General features: G+C 44.8%; 3 protein-coding genes and 1 pseudogene across 11 annotated transcripts in view; 2 read left to right on the top strand and 2 right to left on the bottom strand.

Moving 5' to 3' along the window:
* Positions 1-2,295: 2,295 nt before the first annotated feature.
* Positions 2,296-7,980, top strand: LOC119231783 (nucleoside diphosphate kinase A). The gene is made up of 5 exons (XM_037493550.2): positions 2,296-2,354; positions 3,727-3,856; positions 6,003-6,104; positions 7,156-7,268; positions 7,689-7,980. The coding sequence occupies exons 2-5, from the start codon at positions 3,731-3,733 to the stop codon at positions 7,804-7,806; spliced, it is 459 nt and encodes a 152-aa protein (XP_037349447.1). The 5' UTR covers positions 2,296-2,354; positions 3,727-3,730; the 3' UTR covers positions 7,807-7,980.
* A 2,577-nt stretch (positions 7,981-10,557) lies between these two features.
* LOC119231553 (tRNA selenocysteine 1-associated protein 1-like) lies at positions 10,558-12,730 on the bottom strand (annotated as a pseudogene).
* LOC119231782 (nucleoside diphosphate kinase B) lies at positions 12,316-15,795 on the top strand. Its single transcript, XM_037493549.2, has 5 exons — positions 12,316-12,395; positions 12,725-12,854; positions 13,745-13,846; positions 14,757-14,869; positions 15,566-15,795. The coding sequence occupies exons 2-5, from the start codon at positions 12,729-12,731 to the stop codon at positions 15,681-15,683; spliced, it is 459 nt and encodes a 152-aa protein (XP_037349446.1). The 5' UTR covers positions 12,316-12,395; positions 12,725-12,728; the 3' UTR covers positions 15,684-15,795.
* A 2,489-nt stretch (positions 15,796-18,284) lies between these two features.
* The window catches only part of MBTD1 (mbt domain containing 1), a 58,413-nt gene continuing 54,223 nt past the window's right edge, over positions 18,285-22,474 (bottom strand). For 5 of the 9 annotated variants that reach the window (XM_054689700.1, XM_037494914.2, XM_054689703.1 and 2 more), the window contains one exon: positions 20,350-21,507. In XM_054689700.1, the coding sequence (XP_054545675.1) occupies positions 21,389-21,507 (119 nt within the window). In that variant the 3' untranslated portion in view covers positions 20,350-21,388. Of the gene's footprint in view, positions 21,508-22,474 lie in introns of all 9 variants that reach the window. The other 4 variants (XM_054689704.1, XM_054689705.1, XM_054689706.1 and 1 more) reach the window with 2 other exon arrangements.

Here is a 22,474-nt window from a genome sequence, read left to right as displayed (position 1 = left end):
AATAAAAAATAAAAATACTTTTTAGAACCATAAACCATCTTTATGCAGATCATTTCCATATGTTTCCCCATAGCCCTGAACATGAGATGAAAGTCTTCCATCAAGTACTGTACATTTTCTCTCTAGTATTACCCTTTGTTAGATACATGTACCAAACTCATCTTCTAAGTGACTCCCTTTGGTCATTATCATTATTGTCACAGTTTCTTAGGTGTAAAATTTTGTCACCCATAGCTATAAAAAACAACCAACCAACCAAACAGCTGACATTTATTATTTACTATGTGTCAGACACAGTGTTAAATTTTTATTGAATTACTTTATATAACCCTCACAACAATCCTATGACATACTATTATTATTCCCACTTAGCAAATGTAGAAACTGAGATTTAATGATGTCAAATAACTTGTCCAGGGTCACGTAACTAATAAGTAGCTGAGCTAAGAACCACAACCACATCTTCTGAAAACAGACCCATGCTCATAAGCACTATTTCTGGCTGTGATATAATTCCTATCTATCCCTTGTTAATTATATATAATCAATTCCCAAACTGTGTCAGCCTAGGAATTCTATCCTAAACATTCTTTTGCATACTTTAATCCAGAAGAGCTGATACCCTCATACCTTGATTTTTGGGGATGTCAGCATCCTCCTAATGGGGCTATTTGTTTCCAGTTTTGCCTTGTCCAATGTGTTCTCCAGACTGACTTGATTCTTCACTGTCAAAAGCTTAGCTCTCCCACGTACCAGTATAATCTTGAATAAACCAGCTCATCCTTTTCACCTAATTGTAAAGTGAGTGAATTAGATGACATCAACAGTTTTTTTTTTTTTTTCTGAGAGTTTCAAGATGTTTCTCAGGTCACTGTTCAATCCCCAAAGCTTCCTATTTTATTTCTGAACATTTCACTAATCCTTACTAATATATATGATTTTAATGATTTACATATAGGATATAATATCCCATATACAGGATGGGGCATTATCCATTTTCTTAATTAACTGTCCATCCTCCCCTTTCAAGATGTGTAGGCAAGGTACTACGGCACATATACACGTATACCTGTCTTATTCATAGCCATATCCCCGGTATTTAGAAAAAAAAAAAAAAAAAAACTGGCACAAAAATGACAACCAATACATACCTGGAGAAGAATGACCAGATAAGCAACAGACCCATCTCCTCACCATCCAGGAGGATAAAACCACCAGATTAGTGATAAGTCTTGAATGCTAGTCTAAGAAGCTTAGAGCTAGAAGTTAATGGAAAACTATTGAATGTTTGGAATAGAACAGTGACCTGAGAAATGTCTTAAAATTCTAGAATTTTAAGCCAAAAGTAAACCTTAATTAGCACATGGACAAATTCCTCTCCAGAAATCCTTGTAAGGGATTTCATCCTTTGCTTGAAACCTCCAAGACTAGAATTCACATCAGATCACGGTCTGCCACCCTCCTTGTGCTAAGAAACCAAACCAGGGCCTTTCTGGTGGCGCAGGGGTTAAGTCGCAACACTATGAAGTTCATCGCCTGTTCTGTTCCCCACTCCGTTTCTGGTGAATCCTCTCACCCCACCCAGAACCGCTGGCCAGTATATTTCAGCTGACCTACTGAAATATACCGCTGAGAGGAGCAGGGGGTGAAATAGGAGAGGTCTGCTGAGCCTTGTGGGTCACCTCCCTGGCTGGGGATGGGATCCAACTCTGCTGCTAGCTTCATAGTGCTGAGACTTAACCCCTTGCGCTGCCAGGGAGGTCCCCGGTTTTTTATTTTTATTAACAGCAATTACATAATGTGACATATTATCTATTAAATTGCTCATTTGTTTATTGTTTGCACCAAGCCCACCAGAAGCTCTAGCAGAGTCTACTGCTAGATCTCCGGGGCCTGGAATAGTGCCTGGCACACAGTAGGAACTCAATAATTTATTGCTGACAGACTGCAAGGAATGAGTAAGTGTAAAGCGAGAGGGCCATGTTTACTTCTAGGTCAGGCGCTGGCTCAGACTTCCTGTAAAGTGTGAGCGCCACCTCTCGGGAAGCCAATTTACTTGCGATCCAAGGAAGTGAATCACAGACTTTTTAAAGAAGAAAAAAAAAAAAAAAAAAAGGCGGCCGGCCGGAAAAAGCAGTAAAAAAGCAGTGCCGGAAGTTACACTTCGGAAAGTTGCTCCTGCAATGACTCACAGGAGGAAGCGCGGGCGAGTGGTGTTCTGCCAAAAGGGCTCCCCGGCAGCCAATCCGGGCAGAAACGTTCCGTGCCTGCGCATGGCCGGAACCACGTGGGGACCCGGGCGGCTTCCGGTGCCGGTAGCAGCAGGCTGAGTTCGAGCCCCAGCAGCTGGAGGGGTAAGAAGGGTTTGGGGTTCTGAGAAAAAAAGGAGAGGGCTGGGGTTTGGCCAGGTTAAGAGGGCTCATGAGTTCCGTTCTGAGAGGTGACGAGGGGGTTCGGATCCCAGGGAAGGGCGGGGAGCGCCTGGCGACAGGTGCAGACCTGCCAGCGCACGCCCCACGCCACGTGGGCTTGTCTTTGTCCGTGACTGTCTTTTACATCAGGCCGCGACGACGGGGCTTGTGCCTTTTTTGTCTCTGTCGCGTGCAGTGCTAGACAGAGTTTGCGCTCAGTAAGTGTCCGCTGAATGAATGACAGCTGTGCGTGGTCGGGTGGGTGTGGAGGGGCATTTATGGGCACTGTTTTGGCCCCTTAGCCCTATTTTGTCCTGGGAAATCATGCTTGTGACCTTCCAGTGAGAGTGCGCCACCAGTCCTTGTGCTTTGTCTCTTTCTGGGAGGAAGCCTGAGTTTTTATCATTTATGACATTTTCTTTGCTCTCATTGAGTGGTAGGCCCTGGTGCTAGTCACCAGGGACAGACAGAGGAGCAAACCACCCCTTTATACAGACCATAGACTAGTGGTGAGACAGATACACACAAAATCCAAATGTACCATTAATGTGCTATAAGAGGTTAATTAAAGTATAAGAAGATCAAGCCAGGAGGTGGTGCTGCTCCTCATCTTAGGAACTGTTTTTCGAGGTGAGGGACCTGGTTCTTTTTCATCTTATGGAGACAGGGCAGGTCATGAGCTCAGTCTTCTTTGACAAAGGAAAGGTCCCCAGATGCCCTGCAGGCTTGGCTTTCGTTGTGATGTCCTAAGTCATGATACTTACTTAGAATGCCTCTAGTTCTCCCACAGTCCATCTTTTGGTGATTAGTCAGAATATGCATTACTTATTATGAGTTAGCATAAATTGCAGAGGATTGAGAAATCTGGATTTATTCCTCATTCCTGTGCTCTTGATCTGTTAATTTGTAAAATAAGGGGGGTTGTAGTGAAATAAACTCTAAACCCCTTCCAGTTCAAATACCATGACTATGGCCATAGGTAAAACTATATTTCATATTGCTTTGTACCAGATGTCACTTTCACATTGTCAATGTAGTTTTCCTCATCTGGATAATTAACGAAGATAGGATACACAATAGAAGCTTACTAAATCAAGTGGGATAGAAATGCTAGCTCCTGTTTTTGCAACCTTCCCTAGTCTGGGATATTAGTTCATAGAGGAGGGGACTTGAGCAGAAGTTGGGTTTTTACTAAAGAGGCTTGGAGTTGACCTGACAGATTTAAACCAGCTTTATGGGGTAATCCACTTGAGACTGATAATGATATAGGCAGGATACTCAGTGCTGTTTCATTCCCTCATCTGTGTACCCTCAGGACCATGGCCAACTGTGAGCGTACCTTCATTGCCATCAAACCTGATGGGGTCCAGCGGGGTCTTGTAGGGGAAATCATTAAGCGTTTTGAGCAGAAGGGATTCCGCCTTGTTGCAATGAAATTCATACAGGTAAGTGGACTTGATGCTTCCTATTTCTTTTTTTTTTTTTTTGTACTGGACAACATTGTCCGCCCCCCGCCCCCCACCCCGCCCCGCTCCCTCTTAGCCTTCTCCATGTAGGGTGATCACAACAAATGTCCTGAAACCTGGAAACTTCTCAGTGACCTAGCGTTGTGGCTATATCTCAGAACAAAATAAATTTGGCACTTTCAAAAATAGCTTCCCTTTTCCTCTAACAATGCAGGGTTCCACATATTATTGTAGCATGGTGATTTCTGAGTCAAAGCCTTGGGCATGTTTGAGTTGATCTTGAGCTTCCTGAGCAGATAATTTTACAAAAGTCCCTCCCTCCCCCTTGAGCCAGATTGTTGTTCAGCAAGGAAATGGCTACATCATCATTTACCACCCACTTCATTTCTAGCACATGTTAGACATCACTGGGGGCTGTGGGGGAAAACTGATTTTGTCCTTGGGGTGGTCTACTTGAAGCAGCACAGCAGAGAACAGACACACTTGCAAGATTCATACAAAGCTATATTTAAAAGAATGCAAAAGATCGGTTGGCAAATATTCCTTCCTCAAACAGGTCTGGGGAATGCAAACTCAGAATCTCAAAGCAAATGAATTTGGGGATGATCATTTTTTCTTCCTAAAAGAATCTACTTTGGACTCTCCTGATGCATTTTAAATTCAATTTTAAATTCAATTTTCAATTTTGTTCCTATGTGATGATTTAGAAAAACTGCCTTAATATGAAAGGGAGTAGACTGATGTTAATGTTGAGGGCAAACATGATGGAGGGAGTAGAGCCAAGTGCTGGGCCAGCACTGCTTGCCAGTTTGCATATTAATTAGGTTTTGAAGGTAAAGTAAAATGAAAGTATTGTTCATCAGACATTTACCACCTGCCAGGCACGTTTTCTCATCTCATCCTCACAGCAACCCTGAGAGGTACTTTGTCAATTGTTAAACGTTGGAGAGGCTTGGAGAGGTTAAGTAATATACTTGAAACCACTGTTAGTGATGCACCTGGGATTTAATTTGGGTCTCACTGACCCCTATGTGTATACATTTTCTCCTTTACATTGCCTTTCCTGTCAAGGACACGCGCTTGGTGAAGAATGGGAGGAGGGAGAGCCGCCATGAATCTACAGGGTTATTTAAATGGGAGGAGGGCGAGGAGGGTAAACTTGAGGGGAAAGAAAAGACTGATCTATTTTGCAGACTAAAGTTAGTCAAAACAGTGTTCTGGTCAGGGAAGGCCAAGCCAGGGTGTGTTAGTAGGCTCCCCTCCAAGCCCTCCGCTTGGATCCAATGGGATGTGAGGGTGAATTATTGATGGAGTGGTCACGTGCTGTGAGAGTTTGCCTTGGCACGTGACCACCAACTAAGGGCCGAGGATGGATGCTCAGGATGTGCCCCTCTGCAGCACCCTCCACACGTGTGTGTCACTAAGTGGCAGTGTGCCTCGTGTCATGTAGTGCCATGGAGCTGAGAAAACTGAGGGACCTTGTTAGGCCCCTAACAAGCATCTTTGCCCTGGCAAAGGGAGAGCACAGCAGAGCAGATAGGAACTGCAAAGGAGATGGTTTGCTCTCTAGCTAGCTTGATCTCTTCCCACACACCAGCCTGGCAGCGCGAGAGACTCTAATTGGTTCTTCAGCAGAATTATGTATTGTTAGATGTCATGGACTTTTGGGTGGTTTAGATACCTGGGGGAACTGCATGGCCACTGTACCAGGCCTTTATCTTTTGAATAAATGGGAATAAATATCCCTGAAAATGACCTGCTTTAAGTTTGCCTCTTCTCAAATGCCAAGACCACCTCCCTTGCTGTACTCTGACATTTTAATTGAGGCTTGTCTGGGTGTGGAGATTCACCATATGTAGTTTTCCTTTCTAAAACAAGATAGCTGGGTTTGAGTCTAATGTTCTAATCAATAAGACCCATAGGGTGAAAATTGGTATGCAGTGAAAATACTTTTAGTTCGTATCACTGCTTCCTCTGATAGTGTTGAAAAGTCAGTTGGGTGACAACAGAATCAGAGAGTTCAGAGCTCAAGTTTTATAAAGCGGGAGGTTGAGTGGGAGATAGCTGTTCAGCTGGTCCTCAGATAGTTTTGGGCTCAATTCTCATTCCCTTTCCTGTGGACTAGGCTTCTGAAGACCTTCTCAAAGAGCACTACATTGACCTGAAGGACCGTCCATTCTTTGCTGGCCTGGTGAAATACATGCACTCAGGGCCAGTGGTTGCCATGGTGAGTGTGGTTGTGTGGGATATTGACATGAAAGACTCAGTTGGGGGCGGAGGGTGAGTGTTGTGATTCCTGTTTCTGAACAGGTTCTCACTGATACAGAGGGTGTTGGGAGGAATAGACAGTTAGGATGGGAGCCAGCTCTCTGACGAGCCGAAGATACATATGCTTACTGAAGACTCATGTGGGAGAGATAAGGGGTGTGTGTGTACAAAGTCAGGTCTTGATTAGTGAAATGCACAGAAATAAGATAGGAAGATGTAATAGCAAGTGGCCCTTTTCCAGAGCCTGAGAATTAGGTGCCACTTCAGATTGGGTGGTCAAGGAAAGTGATTTTCAAGCTGAGACCTGAATTGGAAGGAACCAGCTGTGCAGTCACAGTGAAGAGCTCTACTGAGAAAACAGCCTTTGCTTGGCCCTAGGGAGGGGACCCTTTGGAGTCACTGAATCCTGGGGTGGGAAAGAGTGGAATGGATGAGATAAGATCAGAGGCACTGGCTGTGATGGCCGCATGCTTCTCAAGAAGTGATGGGAGGTTATGCACTTGTTTCAAAAAGGCCACTCTGGCTGCTGCGTCAGGAATGTATGGTAGAAAGGTGCGAGTAAGGCCAGGGCCTTGTGTTCCCGGAGTAAACAGGTGCTCCACAAACATTTGAATGTCATCTTAAAAGGGGCTTTTTTTCTGTTTTTGAATTCCTAGTTTTTACATTTTCTGCTGAGACTGGTTTTCTTTTTTCTTTTTTTTTTAAAGATTTATTTATCTATGCATACAAGAGCTGGGATACAGACCAGAGATGGGGGTGAGAGGATTCACCAGAGACAGAGTGGGGAACAGAACAGGCAGATATACTGAAATACACTGCTGAGGGGAGCAGTGGGCGAGACAGGAGAGGTCTGCTGCGCCATGTGGTTTGCTCCCTGGCTGGCTGGGGATGGAACTTGTGCTACAGAGGCTGCGGATTGCATCATAGTGTGGTGCTTAACCCTTTGCGCCACCAGGGAGGTCTCCTGAGACTGGTTTTCGTCTTTGACCCTCTCTCCCTCTTCCTCGCAGGTCTGGGAGGGCCTGAATGTTGTGAAGACGGGCCGAGTGATGCTTGGGGAGACCAACCCGGCAGACTCTAAGCCTGGGACCATTCGTGGAGACTTTTGCATCCAAGTTGGCAGGTGAGAGTTGGTGCTTTTCACTCTTTCTAAACCTCTGAGTTAGGTGCCGCAAGAATTTGAGGTTTCTGAGGCTAACCTGACACCCTATGCAGATCCATTTTCAATCAGAGTTTATTGTTTTCCTCCATCTTGCATTGCTATTTGGGGTTGCAGGCCGTCTACCTTTAGTCATCAATATTAGCATTGCGCCTCACACACCGTGCAGGCCAGGCTCCTTCCTGAAGGCTCTCGCTTGCTTGCATCAGAGCTGCCAGCACTGGACATGGGGAGGGCATGTTTCATCCCTACATTAACAGCAGTTGAGGACTAACCTCCACGGAGTTCTGGCTTTTTCTCCTGCTATGGGCCTGGGAGTGAGGGGCTTCTGGGCAATTTCATCCTTCTGGTCTTGGTAATATGGCCATCTCTTTCCCCATCCAGGAATATCATTCATGGCAGCGATTCTGTGGAGAGTGCAGAGAAGGAGATTGGCTTGTGGTTTCACCCTGAAGAACTGGTAGATTACAAGAGCTGTGCCCAGAGCTGGATCTACGAGTGACCTGGAAGCAGAAAGTGCTTCCCCTACTCCATTCCCTCTCTCCCATGAGCAGGGGACCAGGCTATAGCAAATCTAGTTATTTCTGAGAACTTCCTTATAAACTGGAGGAAAACTCTTGGAGCGGTGCTCCCTGTACAGTGTTATGTGCTACCACCAGATTAAAATGGTTCATCCTAACAGAGGACGTGTTCTTGTCCATGTAGTCTGGGTCACTGGAGGTAACAGAGTACACTATAGCAACGATTGGGATGACTTATAGTGGCCGGAGAGATCGTGCACACACACCTGCTGCACCTTCCCGCGGCACACACCCATAGATTCTGCCTGTCCCTCCCATCCCCCGTGCAGCCCATCCACTCTTGGCACTGAGCCAGTCAACAGGCATCTATCAAGAGTCTGCCCTGTTGCCAAGACTATACCAAGCACAGTGGATTCATCCAAAATAAAGCTATCCTTCCTGTTCTTGAGAAGCTAGCTGTTAGGGACTCAGTGGAAGGGGGAAGGTGAAAAGTTGTAATTACTCCAAAACAGGAAAGCTATGTAGAGAGTGGTGCTGGGACCCTGGGGTGGTCTCAGAAGTAGGGGAAACCTTGTAAGCAGCTTTGATTTGTTAAGATACTGATTTGAGGGCTTCCCCTGGTGGTGCAGCAGTAGAGTGCAGCCTCTGCAGCGCCGGTTCATTCCCCGGCCACCAGCAAGGGTCCCACAAAAAAAAAAAAAAAAAAAAAGATACTGATTTGACTGCTTTAACGGAGACAAGATAGAAATAGAAATTTACTTCACTTTTAAAATCCAAGCTATGTACAGGACTATGACTATAGTTAATAATAATGTTATTACAGACTTGAAACTTGCTGAGGGTAGGAGAGATCTTAGCTGTTCTCACCACCCAAGAAAAAAAAGGAAAACTGCAATGTGAGGAATATGTTCACTAGCTTGAGTGTGGCGATCATTCCACAGTAATATGTGCAGGTGCCCCCCCGAGATTCAAAAGCAAAATGTTCCTATTTCTATGGCTTGGTAGTTTGTTTTTTGGGTCTGGGAAAGCTGTTTGCATTAATTTATATAGAAAAACTTTTGAATATTCCCAGGTCCAAAAATTACCTCCCAGATCATACTCAGCAGGAAGGTTCTATTTTTGGATAGCAGGGGAAACCTGTATGTCAAAACATCAAGTTGTATACCTTAAACACATACACATTTCACTTGTCAATTATACCTAGATCAAGTTGAAAGGAAGTCCAAGGGGCTACGTAAGGGTGGTGATGGTGGTAAGACTGATTCTTGAGGTTGGAGGGGCCTCGGTTTCCTCTGCCAATCCTGCAAGTTGGGAAGGAAAGTGAGAGTGTTTCTTTTAAGGGCACAACTTTGAATTTACCACCTTCGCTCCCCCTCACATCATAATGGCCGGAACTTACTCTTGTGGCTGGCTGTGTCTAATTGCAAGAGAAACTAGAAAATGTTCTCTTTATTTGGGTAACCTTGTGCCTGGATGAAACTCATGAATTGTGTGAGGCTGGAGAATGTGAGAATAGGTATTCCCAAGTTGATTTTTGCCACAAACTATAGTAGGTTTTTTTTCTTGGTATTTTCCCTATTTACCTGGCTTTGGGAAAAGCAATTAAGGTGAGCAACTTCCGAGGAAGGAGCTGGAAGAGGCGGGTGGCATGGGACTAACATTTTTTTTTTTTTAGCTTTATTGTGGTATAATTGGGAAATGAAATTGTAAAGATATCTTAAGTATACAGTGTGATGCTTTCATAGACCTGTAATTGTGGAAGGAGTCCTCCCATCCGGAGCTACCTCTTTGGGGAGGGGGCAGCTGAAGTCTAAATGCATTTCTTTTTTTTTTTTTTAAAGATTTATTTATTATTTATACAAGCACTGGGTACAATCAGAAGCACGGGAGGGTGAGAGGATTCACCAGAGACAGCAGGGAGCAGAACAGGCAGACTGATGAAGTACACTGCTGAGGGGAGCAGTGGGCGGCAGGAGAGGTCTGCGCACCATGTGGGACCCTCACCCGGTGGCCGGGGATCGAACCGGCGCTGCAGAAGCTGCAAACCTGTTTATTTTGGGGGGTAAGAGTGCCAAACTTTTGGGAATGAATATATGTATAGTGAGGCAGCAGGGGGATATTTGTACCTTCCCTGTTAAGGACCATTGAGGAAGGGAAGGAGAGATGAAAGAGGGGGGCTGCTACTGATTGTCCCTCAAGGAGGAACAGTAGCTGAACCATAAGGCATGTAGTGCTTAGAAGAAATTTCCAGTGAGATTCCCAGGGAGCCCCATAATGGAGGTTTTGTAGCTCTGAAAGGGCATCCAAAATGAGTGTGCTTCAGATTGAAGCCAAAGGGAACATTGGGTGTCCCAGCGCCAGAATGAGGATTGCCAGTGTATCATGGAATAATGCTGAGGGTAGAAGTTTGGAAAAACAACAAAGGGTAGTAGAGGCCCGGATTGTCATCTAAGAGTGACAGGTCATCAGTGCAGTGCCACGGCCACTAGGGCTGTGCCATGTGATTGCCCAGGCCATCCTGACAGCTTACTATCCTGAGCAGAGGCAGACAGTTCAGACCATCTTGGGGCACACACATTGCAGGATGGCTGTGAGGACTGTGGGGAGATGCGGGCTGACACCACAAGGGAAGTTGGGCACCACCAAAGAGGGAATTTTCAAAATCAAATGGCTCACTATCAAATGAAGGCAGCAGTGCTGCAGGAATATCAATCTCAGGAAAGAGTTGATTGTTAAAATCTTAGAAGACATTTCAAAACATATCTTTTGTCTTGGCTGCAACTGTGAAGATTGTCCAGGGCTTGCCAGGGACGATCCATCAACACATCGTACAGCTCCTCACTTTGCTCCGTGAACTCTTTATTGGCCTCAGTCACACTCAGTTGTGGTGTGGGGTTTTCCAGAGCAACATCATCTCCGACTTCATAGGTCTACATGGTGATCTGGATGTCGCCATGCTAAGGAAGCTGGAGCTGCCCGTGTCTGGTCATAGCCTCACTGGGCATAGTGGTTCTAGTACTGCTGGTAGTACTGTGGGTAGCTTCCACCACAGCCGATTACAGTCCACTGGTTTTACACGGCTTGCTTTCGAGATTGCCACGCTCAGTCCCACTGGTTTTGACCCCAGTCCCACTGCTCCCTGGCACCATCAGGGATCGCTTCTGTTCCAGTTCTGTGAATTTTGCAAGACATGCCTATCTGCTCCCCATCCACCGTGCCTCCAGGACAGAAGGGGAAGAATGGTAGACTGATGAATTCAAATGGCATGCCGTCATCCCCATCAGGGGTCAGGTCCCCCAAAAATGGAGTACTCAGGGCTGTCATCTGGTTGTTTTCCATAAATGACATAGATCAGCTTAAAAATGTTTGCTGTTGTGGCTCCGGGAAGAGGTTTCCCCTTAATTTTATGCAAACTTTTCTCAGCTGTGGTCAAATACCCAAATTCTACAAAGCTGTAGCTACCTGGAATTCTAGTGAGGCAGATTCGCATAAATACGATCCTCATCAGGGTCTCCCTCATGGTGCAAAGGCTCTAGAGATGAAGGTCTCATCCACATAGGGCTCTGGATCTGGGACCTGCTTCTGTGTCACCCCAAAAGAACTCTCCCCATCCACTTTCACCCCCGACAGACGGTTTTCATGAGAATCTAGAATCTTGACTAGGGTGTGTCAGGTTGAGTTGGATAAGCTGAGCGCACCCTCCTGGGTGGGAAGAGATTATCTCGGGGTGTGGACAGGGCAGCAGTCGTGGCTGGAAAGGTGTCTGGGGAGACAGGCAGGGAGGGCGCAGGGCAGGCTGTGAAAAGCCTGGGGTAACTTGCCATCTGCCTTTCGAATGCCAGCCGCGGGGCAGGGCCTGTCATCAAAGCGGGGCTGAAAGTCAGATGGGGGTGTGAGCTCGGCGCGGAGAGGTGCAGGGAAAGGTGCAGCTGCGGGGGGTCTGGGTGGCAGTTTGGTTGAGGGTGGGCGAGGGCTTGGCCCAGGGCTTAAGGGAGGAGGGGGAGGGGAAGCGAACACTGGATTTCATAGGTGGGAAGGACTCGTAGGTGCCTGACAGGGAGGAGAGAAACCTAACTCTGGTGCTCCGGGGGATGGGAAGGCAGAGGGTATGGACCTGGGTAAAGAACTCCAGACCAGGAGCGGGGATGGGGTTGGGGAGGTGTGTGTGTGTGTGTGTGTGTGTGTGTGTGTGTGTGAGAGAGAGAGAGAGAGAGAGAGAGAGAGAGAGAGAGAGAGAGAGAGAGAGAGAGCGCGTGAGTGTGTGCGCAATTACACTGAAGCGAGGAGGTGGATTTGGCAGGTGCACAGTTTTACTTGTGGGACAGGAGGTGAAGAAGCAGCCACTTCCTGCCCCGAGCCCTCACTTGCCTCCAGCCTTTTCTGCAAACCCGGGGCGTGGACAAAGTCCTCCGCAGCGTCCGGCCTCGCGGGTTGGGCCGCCTGGACCTCCGGGGTGTGGCCGCCGCGCGCCCCTCCTCCGCGGGCGGCTCCCGGCACCGGTGGTCGCTGCAGATCTCCGCTCCTTCCCCGGCCCGCAGCGCAGCCTCCGCCAGGCCCCGCCGGCCCCTCGGTAAGGCGGCGCGGGCGCGTCCCCTCCCGGCCCCGGCCCCGCTCCCGCGGGCCGAGTCGGGCGGGTCGGGGTCGGGCGCGCACGCCCGCTCGCTGTGCGGGGCCGGAGCCGGCTGTGCGCTCTGCGCGCCCGGGGCCCCGGCCGCGTCCCACCCGCGGGCAGGCGGGGCAGCTGCCGGCCGGTGGCCCGGGCCCGGGATGCCACGTGTCCCCGCGGCGCCGGGCGCGGCCGGCGGGCGGGCGGGGCGGGCGGGCGGCCCCGGGCGCTCACGTGGTGCCCCGGGCCGGGGGTCGGGGCCCGCGCGGCCTGACCCGGCCTCTCGCCCGCAGGACCATGGCCAACGCCGAGCGCACCTTCATCGCCATCAAGCCGGACGGCGTGCAGCGCGGCCTGGTGGGCGAGATCATCAAACGCTTCGAGCAGAAGGGGTTCCGCCTCGTGGCCATGAAGTTCCTCCAGGTGCCGCCGTCCCCCCTCCCAGCGAGTCGCGGGTTTCTCCCTCGCTGGGGGCGCCCTGTGCGCCTCTCTCCTCCGAGTCGGAGGCCCTTTGTACCGATTTCGCCCCGGCAAGGGTCCCTGTGACCGGCGCCCCCGCCTCAGGGCTCCTCTGGCCCCGTGGACCCTTGTCTGAGGCCGGAGGACAGACGCCCTTGGGAAGGTGAGGCGGGGAAGGTGACCCCCGCTCCGGGACGGCTTCCTGCGCCCGGCGCGGGCCGACACCTGCCCGCCGGCCGCAGGGGGGCAGCAGGGGCTGGAGGGAGCCTGCGCCCCCGGGCCCTCTCCCTGGCCCCCGCGGGGCGGGGAAGCCCGGCCTGGAGGTTTGGAATCCCTTTGGCGTTAGCTTGCTGCGCCCAGACGATGAGCTTCGAGATGGGTCTTCCTTTCTCTGCCCAGCTCTGCCTTTTGGCTTCTGGCGGCAACTGCATTTTCACATGCAATTTGGAGCCTATGACCTGAAGGGATAAATTTTAACCAAGCTAATCAGTAAAGACAATGTTTGTGTAATACTGGAAATGTTTTAAAGGGGTTTGTGTGAACAGGCCAGAGGCTTGATATGACTTCTGCCTGGCATGTTTCCTTAAACTCCCTAAATCTAGATCCTCAAACCACCTATTTTTTAGGATTATAACATCCACGACGTTATTCACGTTGTCAGAGTACCCGCATGGTTAGAAACATTTTTTTCTGCTACACTAGACTTAGATTCATGTTTGGGATTTTTTTTATACACATCTTAGGAATGTGAGCTAAGTAGGTAACTGGGTTTTTAGAGAATCTGCAGGGGATTCTCAGGATGGGATTAGCCTTTTCAGTTTACTTCCTGACTGCTATTTCTTCTTAAATGCCAGGCCTCTGAGGAACTCCTGAAGCAGCACTACATAGACCTGAAAGACCGCCCTTTTTTCCCGGGGCTGGTGAAGTACATGAACTCCGGGCCGGTTGTGGCAATGGCAAGTGCTTAGCCGAAGGGAAATAGAGGGAAACATGGAGGGAAGCAAGGGCTGGTGTATAACTGGGGTTGGTCAGTGCCCCAGTGTGCCTTTTTTAGACCTCTTTCCAAGCCCTTCCAAATTCCTTTTAAAAATATAGCCTGCAGGAATGAGTTAACAGAGCAACTAGGGATGTGGGGGTTGGGGGGAGGGAACAGGAGGGAATCAGACCTTAGAAAAATAAGGACACTTTAAGGCAAATCCTCTGGGGTTTAGTCTCACTGTGAAACATAAAAGATTTCCTTGGTTGTCTAACAGGTGTTTATTTATTTATTATTTATTTTTAAATATTTATTTATGCATACAAGAGCTGGGGTACAGGCTAGAGGTGGTGCGGGGGGTGAGAGGATTCACCAGAGACAGAGTGGGGAACAGAACAGGCGGATCTACTGAAGTACACTGCTGAGGGGAGCAGCGGGTGAGACAGGAGAGGTCTGCTGCGCCATGTGGGTCAGCTCCCTGGCCGGGGATTGAACTCATGCTGCAGTGGCTGCCGATAGCTTCATAGTGCTGACTTAAACCTTGTGCCACCATGGATGCTCCCCTGGAGTGTACTTTCACCTTGCATATCAGTTGTAAGGCTTTTGGGATCTTCTTTCCAGTGATCCTATTCCTGTCCAATCACTTCTGTCTCATCGCTATTTCTTTTCAGTGTTTGTGGCCACATAAGAATTCTTCAGTCTTGTTTATCTTTGTCTGAGTGGTACTGGAAAGTTGGATTGACTTACGGCGTTTTTTTAATATAGGCCCTTACTATCTCCTGTGGGTTAGCTGAAAATCAAGTGGCCGATAGGTCTGATTGTGTTAGGTAGGGGAGAATGTTTGTCTCTACTCGCCCTGGATGTCAGATCTACTTTTCATTACTGTCCAGGTCTGGGAGGGCCTGAATGTTGTGAAGACCGGCCGAGTGATGCTTGGGGAGACCAACCCAGCAGACTCCAAGCCTGGCACCATTCGTGGGGACTTCTGCATTCAGGTTGGCAGGTAAGTCCTGTGGGACACTTCCTGGAATCCATATGTTATTTTTTTTTAAAGGTTTGTTTTTATTGATTTATGCTTACAAGAACTGGGGTGTAGGCCAGAGGTGCAGGGGGTAAGAGGACTCACCAGAGACAGAGTGGGGAGCAGAATAGGTGGATATACTGAAATCAGCTGAGGGGAGCAGCGGACAAGGCAGTAGAGCTCTGCGCACCACATGGGTCAACTCCCTGGCTGGGGATTGAACTCCTGTTGCAGTGGTGATAGTGCTAAGCCTTAACCCCTAGGCCACCAGGAAGGACCCTGGTAAGGAAATTTTGAACATGGATGTATCACCTCAGGTTTGGGTTTTGGTCTGGGTTTGTTTGGCGATTCCTCTGTTTTTCATAATTTGAGAAGGAAATGTTTTATGACTCAGCAGTCTTGGGGACTGTTTTGAAGGGAGAAAACTTGGAAGCATAATTAAGTTGAACCAAGGAATGTTTTTGCACTTGATCTTAGCCAAAAGGCCGAGAAGCGATAAGGAATGTTTTTGATCAAGTACTTTTGTAGTTGCTTTTATGAGGAAATACTTTTGGGGGTCATCTGCTTTCAAGTGGCAGTTTCACTGAAAAGGTCTACAGTGGCTGTTCTTTGGTTTATCCATTAAATAGACTTTCGCACTTTAAAATGTGATGACTAGTAAATTGTCCTCTTTCTTAGGAACATCATTCATGGCAGTGATTCAGTAAAAAGTGCTGAGAAAGAAATCAGCCTATGGTTTAAGCCCGAAGAATTGGTGAGCTACAAGTCCTGTGCTTTTAACTGGATCTATGAATGAGAGGTAGACAAAGTCCCTGGAGCGTCCCTGGACACAGCTCTTCATTTTGCTTGGAAGCAATAGGATCTATCTTTTCTTAAGCATATTTACCAATAAAGCTTTTGGAAACTGGGTGCAGCCTCCTGTGCTTATTTGATTCTAAACTGGAAGTGACTTGGTTCCCTAGCTGTCGCGGCATTCTAGAACTAACTCATCCTGCTACTATAGAAGCCTGGTCTGACCCTTCTCCTTTTCTGGGTGTATTTCAAGACTTGAGGGAGGAAGAGGAGTGAGGCTGAAGAGGGCAAGTGTGGCAATGGCTGTGTACCTATGAAAACTAGTAAGAAAATAATGCACATAATAATTATCACACCTGCTTTAGCTGATACTGTAACGTGCATTTCTGTATACAGAATTTGCTAGTACTTGATAGAGAATTAAGGCTAGTCAGGTTGTCCAGAGTTACATTGTTGGGCAGAATAGGTGGATCTACTGAAACACTACTGCTGAGGGGAGCAGAGGGAGAGGCAAAAGAGGTCTGCTGCGCCATGTGGGTTAGCTTCCTGGCCAGAGATGGCGATAATTTGTTAGCTCTGACTTTAACCCCTGTTCCACTAGGGAGGCCCAGATTATTACCTTTTTTTATGCTACAAGACAATGGCACAGTTTAACAGCTTGGCACAAAAACTCAAAATTCTAGTGTCAAGTCAGTTGATAAGAAATATAACAATTCTCAATTTTTCAACTTCAAATTTAATCTCATGTTTACATGCTACATGCTTTCACCAGTTTAAAAGTTTGATCATTAAAGTTCTAGGCTCTTGGGGCTCTGCATTCACTGGGCTCTCTGGTGATTCTATGCACACTGGCTGAGGTCCCTGGGTGATAACAGCAGCAAAATACAGGCTTACCCTGAGGCAGGGTTGTTGTGGGTAAATCACATGCATGAATTCATTTTATCTTCAAGTTCTAACAGGTAAAGTTCTAATAGGTAAAGAAGCTACTCTCATCTGAGCAGCTGTCTTCAGACTCCAAGCACTTGGTCATTGTGCCTTACTTCCTTATAGTCTCCAAGTGACAGGTCAAATTCGTGAGTTTAGGTGCAGTCAAGTCTGGAGTGGCAAGAGCTGAGAGAAAGAATTTGGCAGACTTGAATGAAAAAGGTATAGACGGGCAAAATTAAAGGTATAGTCTGGGGTAAACTTTGGTTTGGACCTAATCCTCTATACCAGATGGGTGTGTGAAAGTTGACCATTTATTCAGAATCTTCTGTTGCTTTCAGTAACTTTTTGAATACATAATAAATATGTCACTGTTTACATAATTGTTTTGGCCTGCTTGGAATTCTTTTTTTTAAACATTTTTAATATTTATTTATTTATTTATCTATTTATTTATACATACAAGCACTGGGTACAGTCAGAAGCGCGGGAGGGTGAGAGAATTCACCAGAGCCAGAGCGGGGAGCAGAGCAGGCAGAAGGACCGAAGTACACTGCTGAGGGGAGCAGGGGGCAGCAGGAGAGGTCTGCGTGCCATACGGGACCCTCCTCCAGTGGCTGGGGAGCAGCCGGGGATCGAACCAGCGCTGCAGAGGCTGCAGGCAGCTTCGCAACCCAGCGCTCAACTGCTGCACCATTTGGGAGGCCCCTGCTTGGAATTCTTAACTGCTAAAAAGGGTAAAAGTCTCAGTAAAAATCTGTAAAAAGTAAATATTTAACTGTTTCCCTACCTCATAGGGTTTGAAATGATGCTAAAATGTGACTTGCTTGGGGGAAATACTGTTACTCAAATACTCTGTTACTCTTAAATATACTGTTACTCTTAAATATTTCCAACTAGCGTTAATGACTTAAAATGATTTGAGAGATGTAGAAATAAATAGCAAAACATGATATAGCAAATGATAGTTAACCTGGGAATTCCAACTTGGGGCAATGGTTTGTCATTTAAACAGAAAGTAGGGCAGAAATTAGTTTCCACTTTTGTTGTTCTTGGAATGTGCTATATTTTTCTGAAGCATAATGAAATTAATGACTGAAAAGACCCAATTCATCCTCATTACTATCTTATATCCACAGAACTATCTATGAATTGCTTTTGTAGTCAAAAGTTTTCCAGAGAGTCTGTTGTTGCTAAAGGAGGACTTTGAATTCCCTCTTAATGTGAACAAGTGCTACCTAGGATAACATCTATATCCTATGAATCCTCTGCTGCTCAGGTCATTGAAGCTTAAAAAAAAGTCCCTTAGTGGCGAGATGCCAAATCTGTAACACCTTGTTCTAACAGCTAAAGTGTCTTAATTTACCCATAAGTGGGCAACACTCACCCTTGCCCCCTTGCTATGGTTTTGCTTTTTCCCTCTGTTGCTGAAATCTCCACTCCAATCATACCCTAGTAGCGCCACCCTCCCACCCCCAATATTCTTTTCCTCCCTATCAGCTAGTAGGAAATTCTTCCTCACTCATGTGCTTGCTTTCCCATAATAGATTACAGTTCCTTGAAGAAGGAACTGACTGGACTCCACAGGGACCTCTGATTGCTTACAGAAGACACTCGACATTCTGAATAAAAAATCCCCTTAAAGACCAAAGCATGTTAAAAAATTGCTCAAATACAACTTAACTTTAACATTTTATTTTGTGTAAAAAAAGGCAAATTTAGTGAATTACTTTCATCTTGTACACAAAGTTATAATTTTAATGCTTTTCACATCCATGCTGAAAATCTGCAGTTTGGTAAAAATGAAAAGAACAAATTTCTCCAAAGGAATTTTTCACGCATTATATACACTTCATGAGAAAGTTTCAAAGACTTTCTCAATGATCACAAGTTACCAAGAAAATAAAAGATTAAATTTGTACAGATATTGATCTATATATCAAATACATACAGAAATGATGTAAAAACCTTATGCAGTTTACTTTGACCTCTGTCCTCAAAAGATTTGCCCAGGGACAGATGCTTTTCATTTGTATAAATGACTGTGGCTTTATTTAAAATATGAAAATCAAAGGAAGAAACCCAGTTTAATCACAGTATTTTTAAAATCCCTTCCCAATAGTAAAGGATCATTACCAAATATATAGCACCATAATACAAATATTGATGGGAGAGGGTATTCACATCACGCAAAATTAATAATAATAAAAACAAACAAACACTGAAAACCCGTGTTAGTATCCGTAGAATAAGAAGTTGATAACAGCTTGAGCTTTCCTCATACATAGCAAGGAAAAGGTTAAAGATTTTTAACTACCAAAAAAACAAAAAACAAAAACCCAAATAACCCTAACAGGAAAAAAACCAAAAACAAACCCAAGGTCAGCAGTACATTTTGAATAACCATAAGAGAATGGGGCTGCTGTTGAGTTGTACAGTTGGAGTTATGGCTGAGACATAAATCTCCTCTGCATTAATTTATTTACCGTTCATCAGCAGTAGGAGTTAAGAGTCTGAATGATGAAGAGGGCTTGAGATTGTGTTCAGATAGTAGGAAGTCCTGCCCAACCTTTAACTGTTGGTGACGGGATCAAGACAAACACTTCATGAATAGCTGGGAAACTTGAAAATACACAGAGCCTGGTTTTACTCTAGAATCGGAAGCTTATAAAACTTGGCTACAAATAAGTATTTCACAGAACTAATTACCAGGCTCCAAATCAAACCCCTCCTGGTTTATTCAGTTCCTCATCAAGCCCCTAAGCCCAAGGAATTGGTAGAGCACGCCATACAACTGGCTTCTAGTGCCCATGTCAATGGAATCAGTCTTGGGTTTAATTCACTGAGCCTGAGAATAAAGACTGCTGTGACCCTTGCTTTGGAAGTCTTCTAGGTTTTAAGTTTACGGGAAGATTCTTAAAAGTTAAAGATTTGGGAAGTGTGAGGATGTCACATTTACAGTAGGTCCCTCTCAGTAATATTGTTTAAGATAAATATCCAGTAATTTAACAGCTGAATTCACATATATTTGACACATGAGAAATCAACTTGGCGTTGATATGATCTACATTTATGCCCCTAAAGAGTCAGTACTAAGAAATGTTGACATGCGATTCCATACATTCTTACACTATAAAATAACAAATTTTACTTCCAGTAGCAACTACAAAACCTTATGTTATTAACCCCTCTTGCATAGAATGAGGTAAACCTGTGCGTATTACCAATGCTATTATTCCCAAAAGTAGAGCAATATTTTAGAAAATAAATTGCTGGTTTTTAACGTTCTACGCATTTTAAAATTCAAACAAAAATCTTACCTAAAATGGTCTCCTGGGGCTTTCCATTAACATATTTTAAAGCATTCCATAGGCTGAAGGACTGTAGAGGTTAATCATTTTGATTAATTTCTAATTAGCCCTACCTATATTCCAGAGGAGATGGTCAATATTACCACTCTGAAGAGGTCAGGCTAAGACCCAGAAGCACTTCTAGAACTGATGCTATTAATTCCTGAGAGTTTAGTTTATGAACCTCACTGGTAAACGCTAGAGCTCTCTCATTCAGTCACAACTCAGAAAGTTAGAAAATGCAGAGAGCAAACTTCACCAATTTACCCTTACATCCTTTTTTAAAGGAAGCCATGTGAATTTCAAAATAGGGAATGTTCAAAATGGTCCAAATCAGTTATTAAAATAAATTCTGAATACCATTAAAGAGAATTCATACTATATATATATATATATATATATATATATATATGGAATTTTAGGACAATTCTCTTTCAAATTATTTTTCTAACAAAATCCAGAATAGTTAAAAGCAGAGCTGGAATGATTGTGAAATCTAAACTTATTTTGGCTTTACACAAATTTTGATTCTTCTGGTAATACAGAACATCTGTTTTGGGGTGTGGTTATACCAAACATTATCTCACAAATGGAGGGAAATGGCAGAGAACTGATCAGAATTCCTTCTGTGGGGTATTTTTTAGTAAGGAAAATAAAATAAACCTAGGACAATATTGCATTTCCCCCAACCCCTCAACATGTAGACCTATCCTGTATATGTTGTCAACCATTCCAGTTTAACACTTTAGTGTTAGATAATTTTAACCATTTTTTTAATTAAAAGAGAACTTATATATAAAAGTATCCAGAGTTCTTCCAGTTTCATACAGAACTCTAATTTTCACAGAATGAAAAACAATTCTGTACAAACATTTAAAATGGTCTGCAATAAAATGCTAACAAGCAGAATTAATCACTCTTTCCATGATCTTTGTGGTGATGAACCCTCCATATGGGGGTCCAGTTGCATATTTCTGCAGCAAAGGAAGCTGGAGATGTGACTGGCCTAACTTCTAAAATCCTCAAATCTCTCAACAAGTACCAAAAAAGGTTCATTTGTAATGACAGTTCATTTGCATTTACAACTATATCCTTCTCAAATCATTTCCTTCAATCCTGCTACCTAAACTTTAATCTTACCAAAAAAGTTAGAATTTCAGTTCTTGTTAACAATGCACATAAATCCAAACTTGGAAAATATTACAAAATTCTTTCAAAAGCTTCAAATACAACACAAAAATTGTCCATCTTTATAAATTGAAAAATTTCCCCCCACGACTAAAATAGTTTCCCCACCCACCTGAAAAATCTGGAACTGAAATTTTCTATGTTTAGCAAAATGTCCCAGTAGAATAGCCCCGCTGTACAGCTGGATTGACTATAAATCAGTCCTGTGTAAAATTCTTCCCCTCCCGCCCTCAGTTTCTGAGCCATGTCAGGGCTCTTGTTTGATGTAGAAGTTGGCAGAACCATTGCTTTCCTGATCAGATGCTCCTTGGAGGAAATTATAATCCTCTCCATCTATCAACTCCTCCTTCAGCTGCAATGTAGTCACTGTATGAAAGAGAGAAGTATATGGGGGCATTACTGAGCATCTCTGGAACATTCAGGTTGCTTTTAATTTTTATGTTGCACCAGCTTTAGTTAATAAAATGTCATCATTTTTTCAACAACTCTTAAAATTAACTCCCTGAATTTTAATTTTCAAAGTATATTAGCAGTTAGGGAAAAGTTCAAAAAGGAACAGTACTGAATACTGGATATTACCTAATGGAAATCATCAAAGAAATGTTCAAGGTAATAGTGTTTACTAATTTGACTAGAACAGAATTTTTCTTTTGATTAAGTATTCACTTTTATGTCAGAATCTATACACTGACACACCGGCCTATTCCTACATGGTTCTGAAGAATGTTATCTAACCATTGTAGATAAAATGTATCAATGCTAGCAAAGCGAAATCCTTGGTCCCAAGAAGCTAACACTGCCAATTGGATCACAACATAGTACTGCTGGTTTGAGTGCTCATCTGATGATCAGCTTTTACAGGAAAATGAACCAATGGTATAGTCTGTCCTCAGCTTATGAACAGGTCACATTCCAACAGGTCTCTATTTCTAGGGACAGATTTTTTAATTTTCCCATATTTTCAGTGGGGCTTAGATTTCTGGGTAGCCACTGACATCACATTAGTCAGAATTCTTAGTGACAGGAGGGCTCTTTCTAATGCATGGGGCAAGGATAAAGAAAACGAGGATTTTTTTCTTTGCTGGGCCCAGCATCAGTCTTAGGTAAAAATTTTAGGCGAAGCTTAATTCTGAAATTTTCCTGTTTCTTTACAAATTCCTTTTCACTTTGTTAATGGTGTTGCGGTATTCCTTGTAATTTCAGATTGCCCTTTAAATCCTTGCCCCTGTCTTTTACAGGATTCAAAAAAATTACTTCCTTACTTTCCTAATAAAAATGATCTCAGCTAGGAGTTAAAAACTAGTCTTAGTAACTCTATCAAACTCTGAGACAT

The sequence above is a fragment of the Talpa occidentalis genome, unplaced genomic scaffold, assembly GCF_014898055.3.
Source record: "Talpa occidentalis isolate TD23 unplaced genomic scaffold, MPIMG_talOcc4v2.1 talOcc4.7, whole genome shotgun sequence".
Classification (NCBI taxonomy): domain Eukaryota; kingdom Metazoa; phylum Chordata; class Mammalia; order Eulipotyphla; family Talpidae; genus Talpa; species Talpa occidentalis.
The sequence above is the reverse complement of the archived record's forward strand: the minus strand, read 5'-3'. Positions and strand labels throughout refer to the sequence as shown.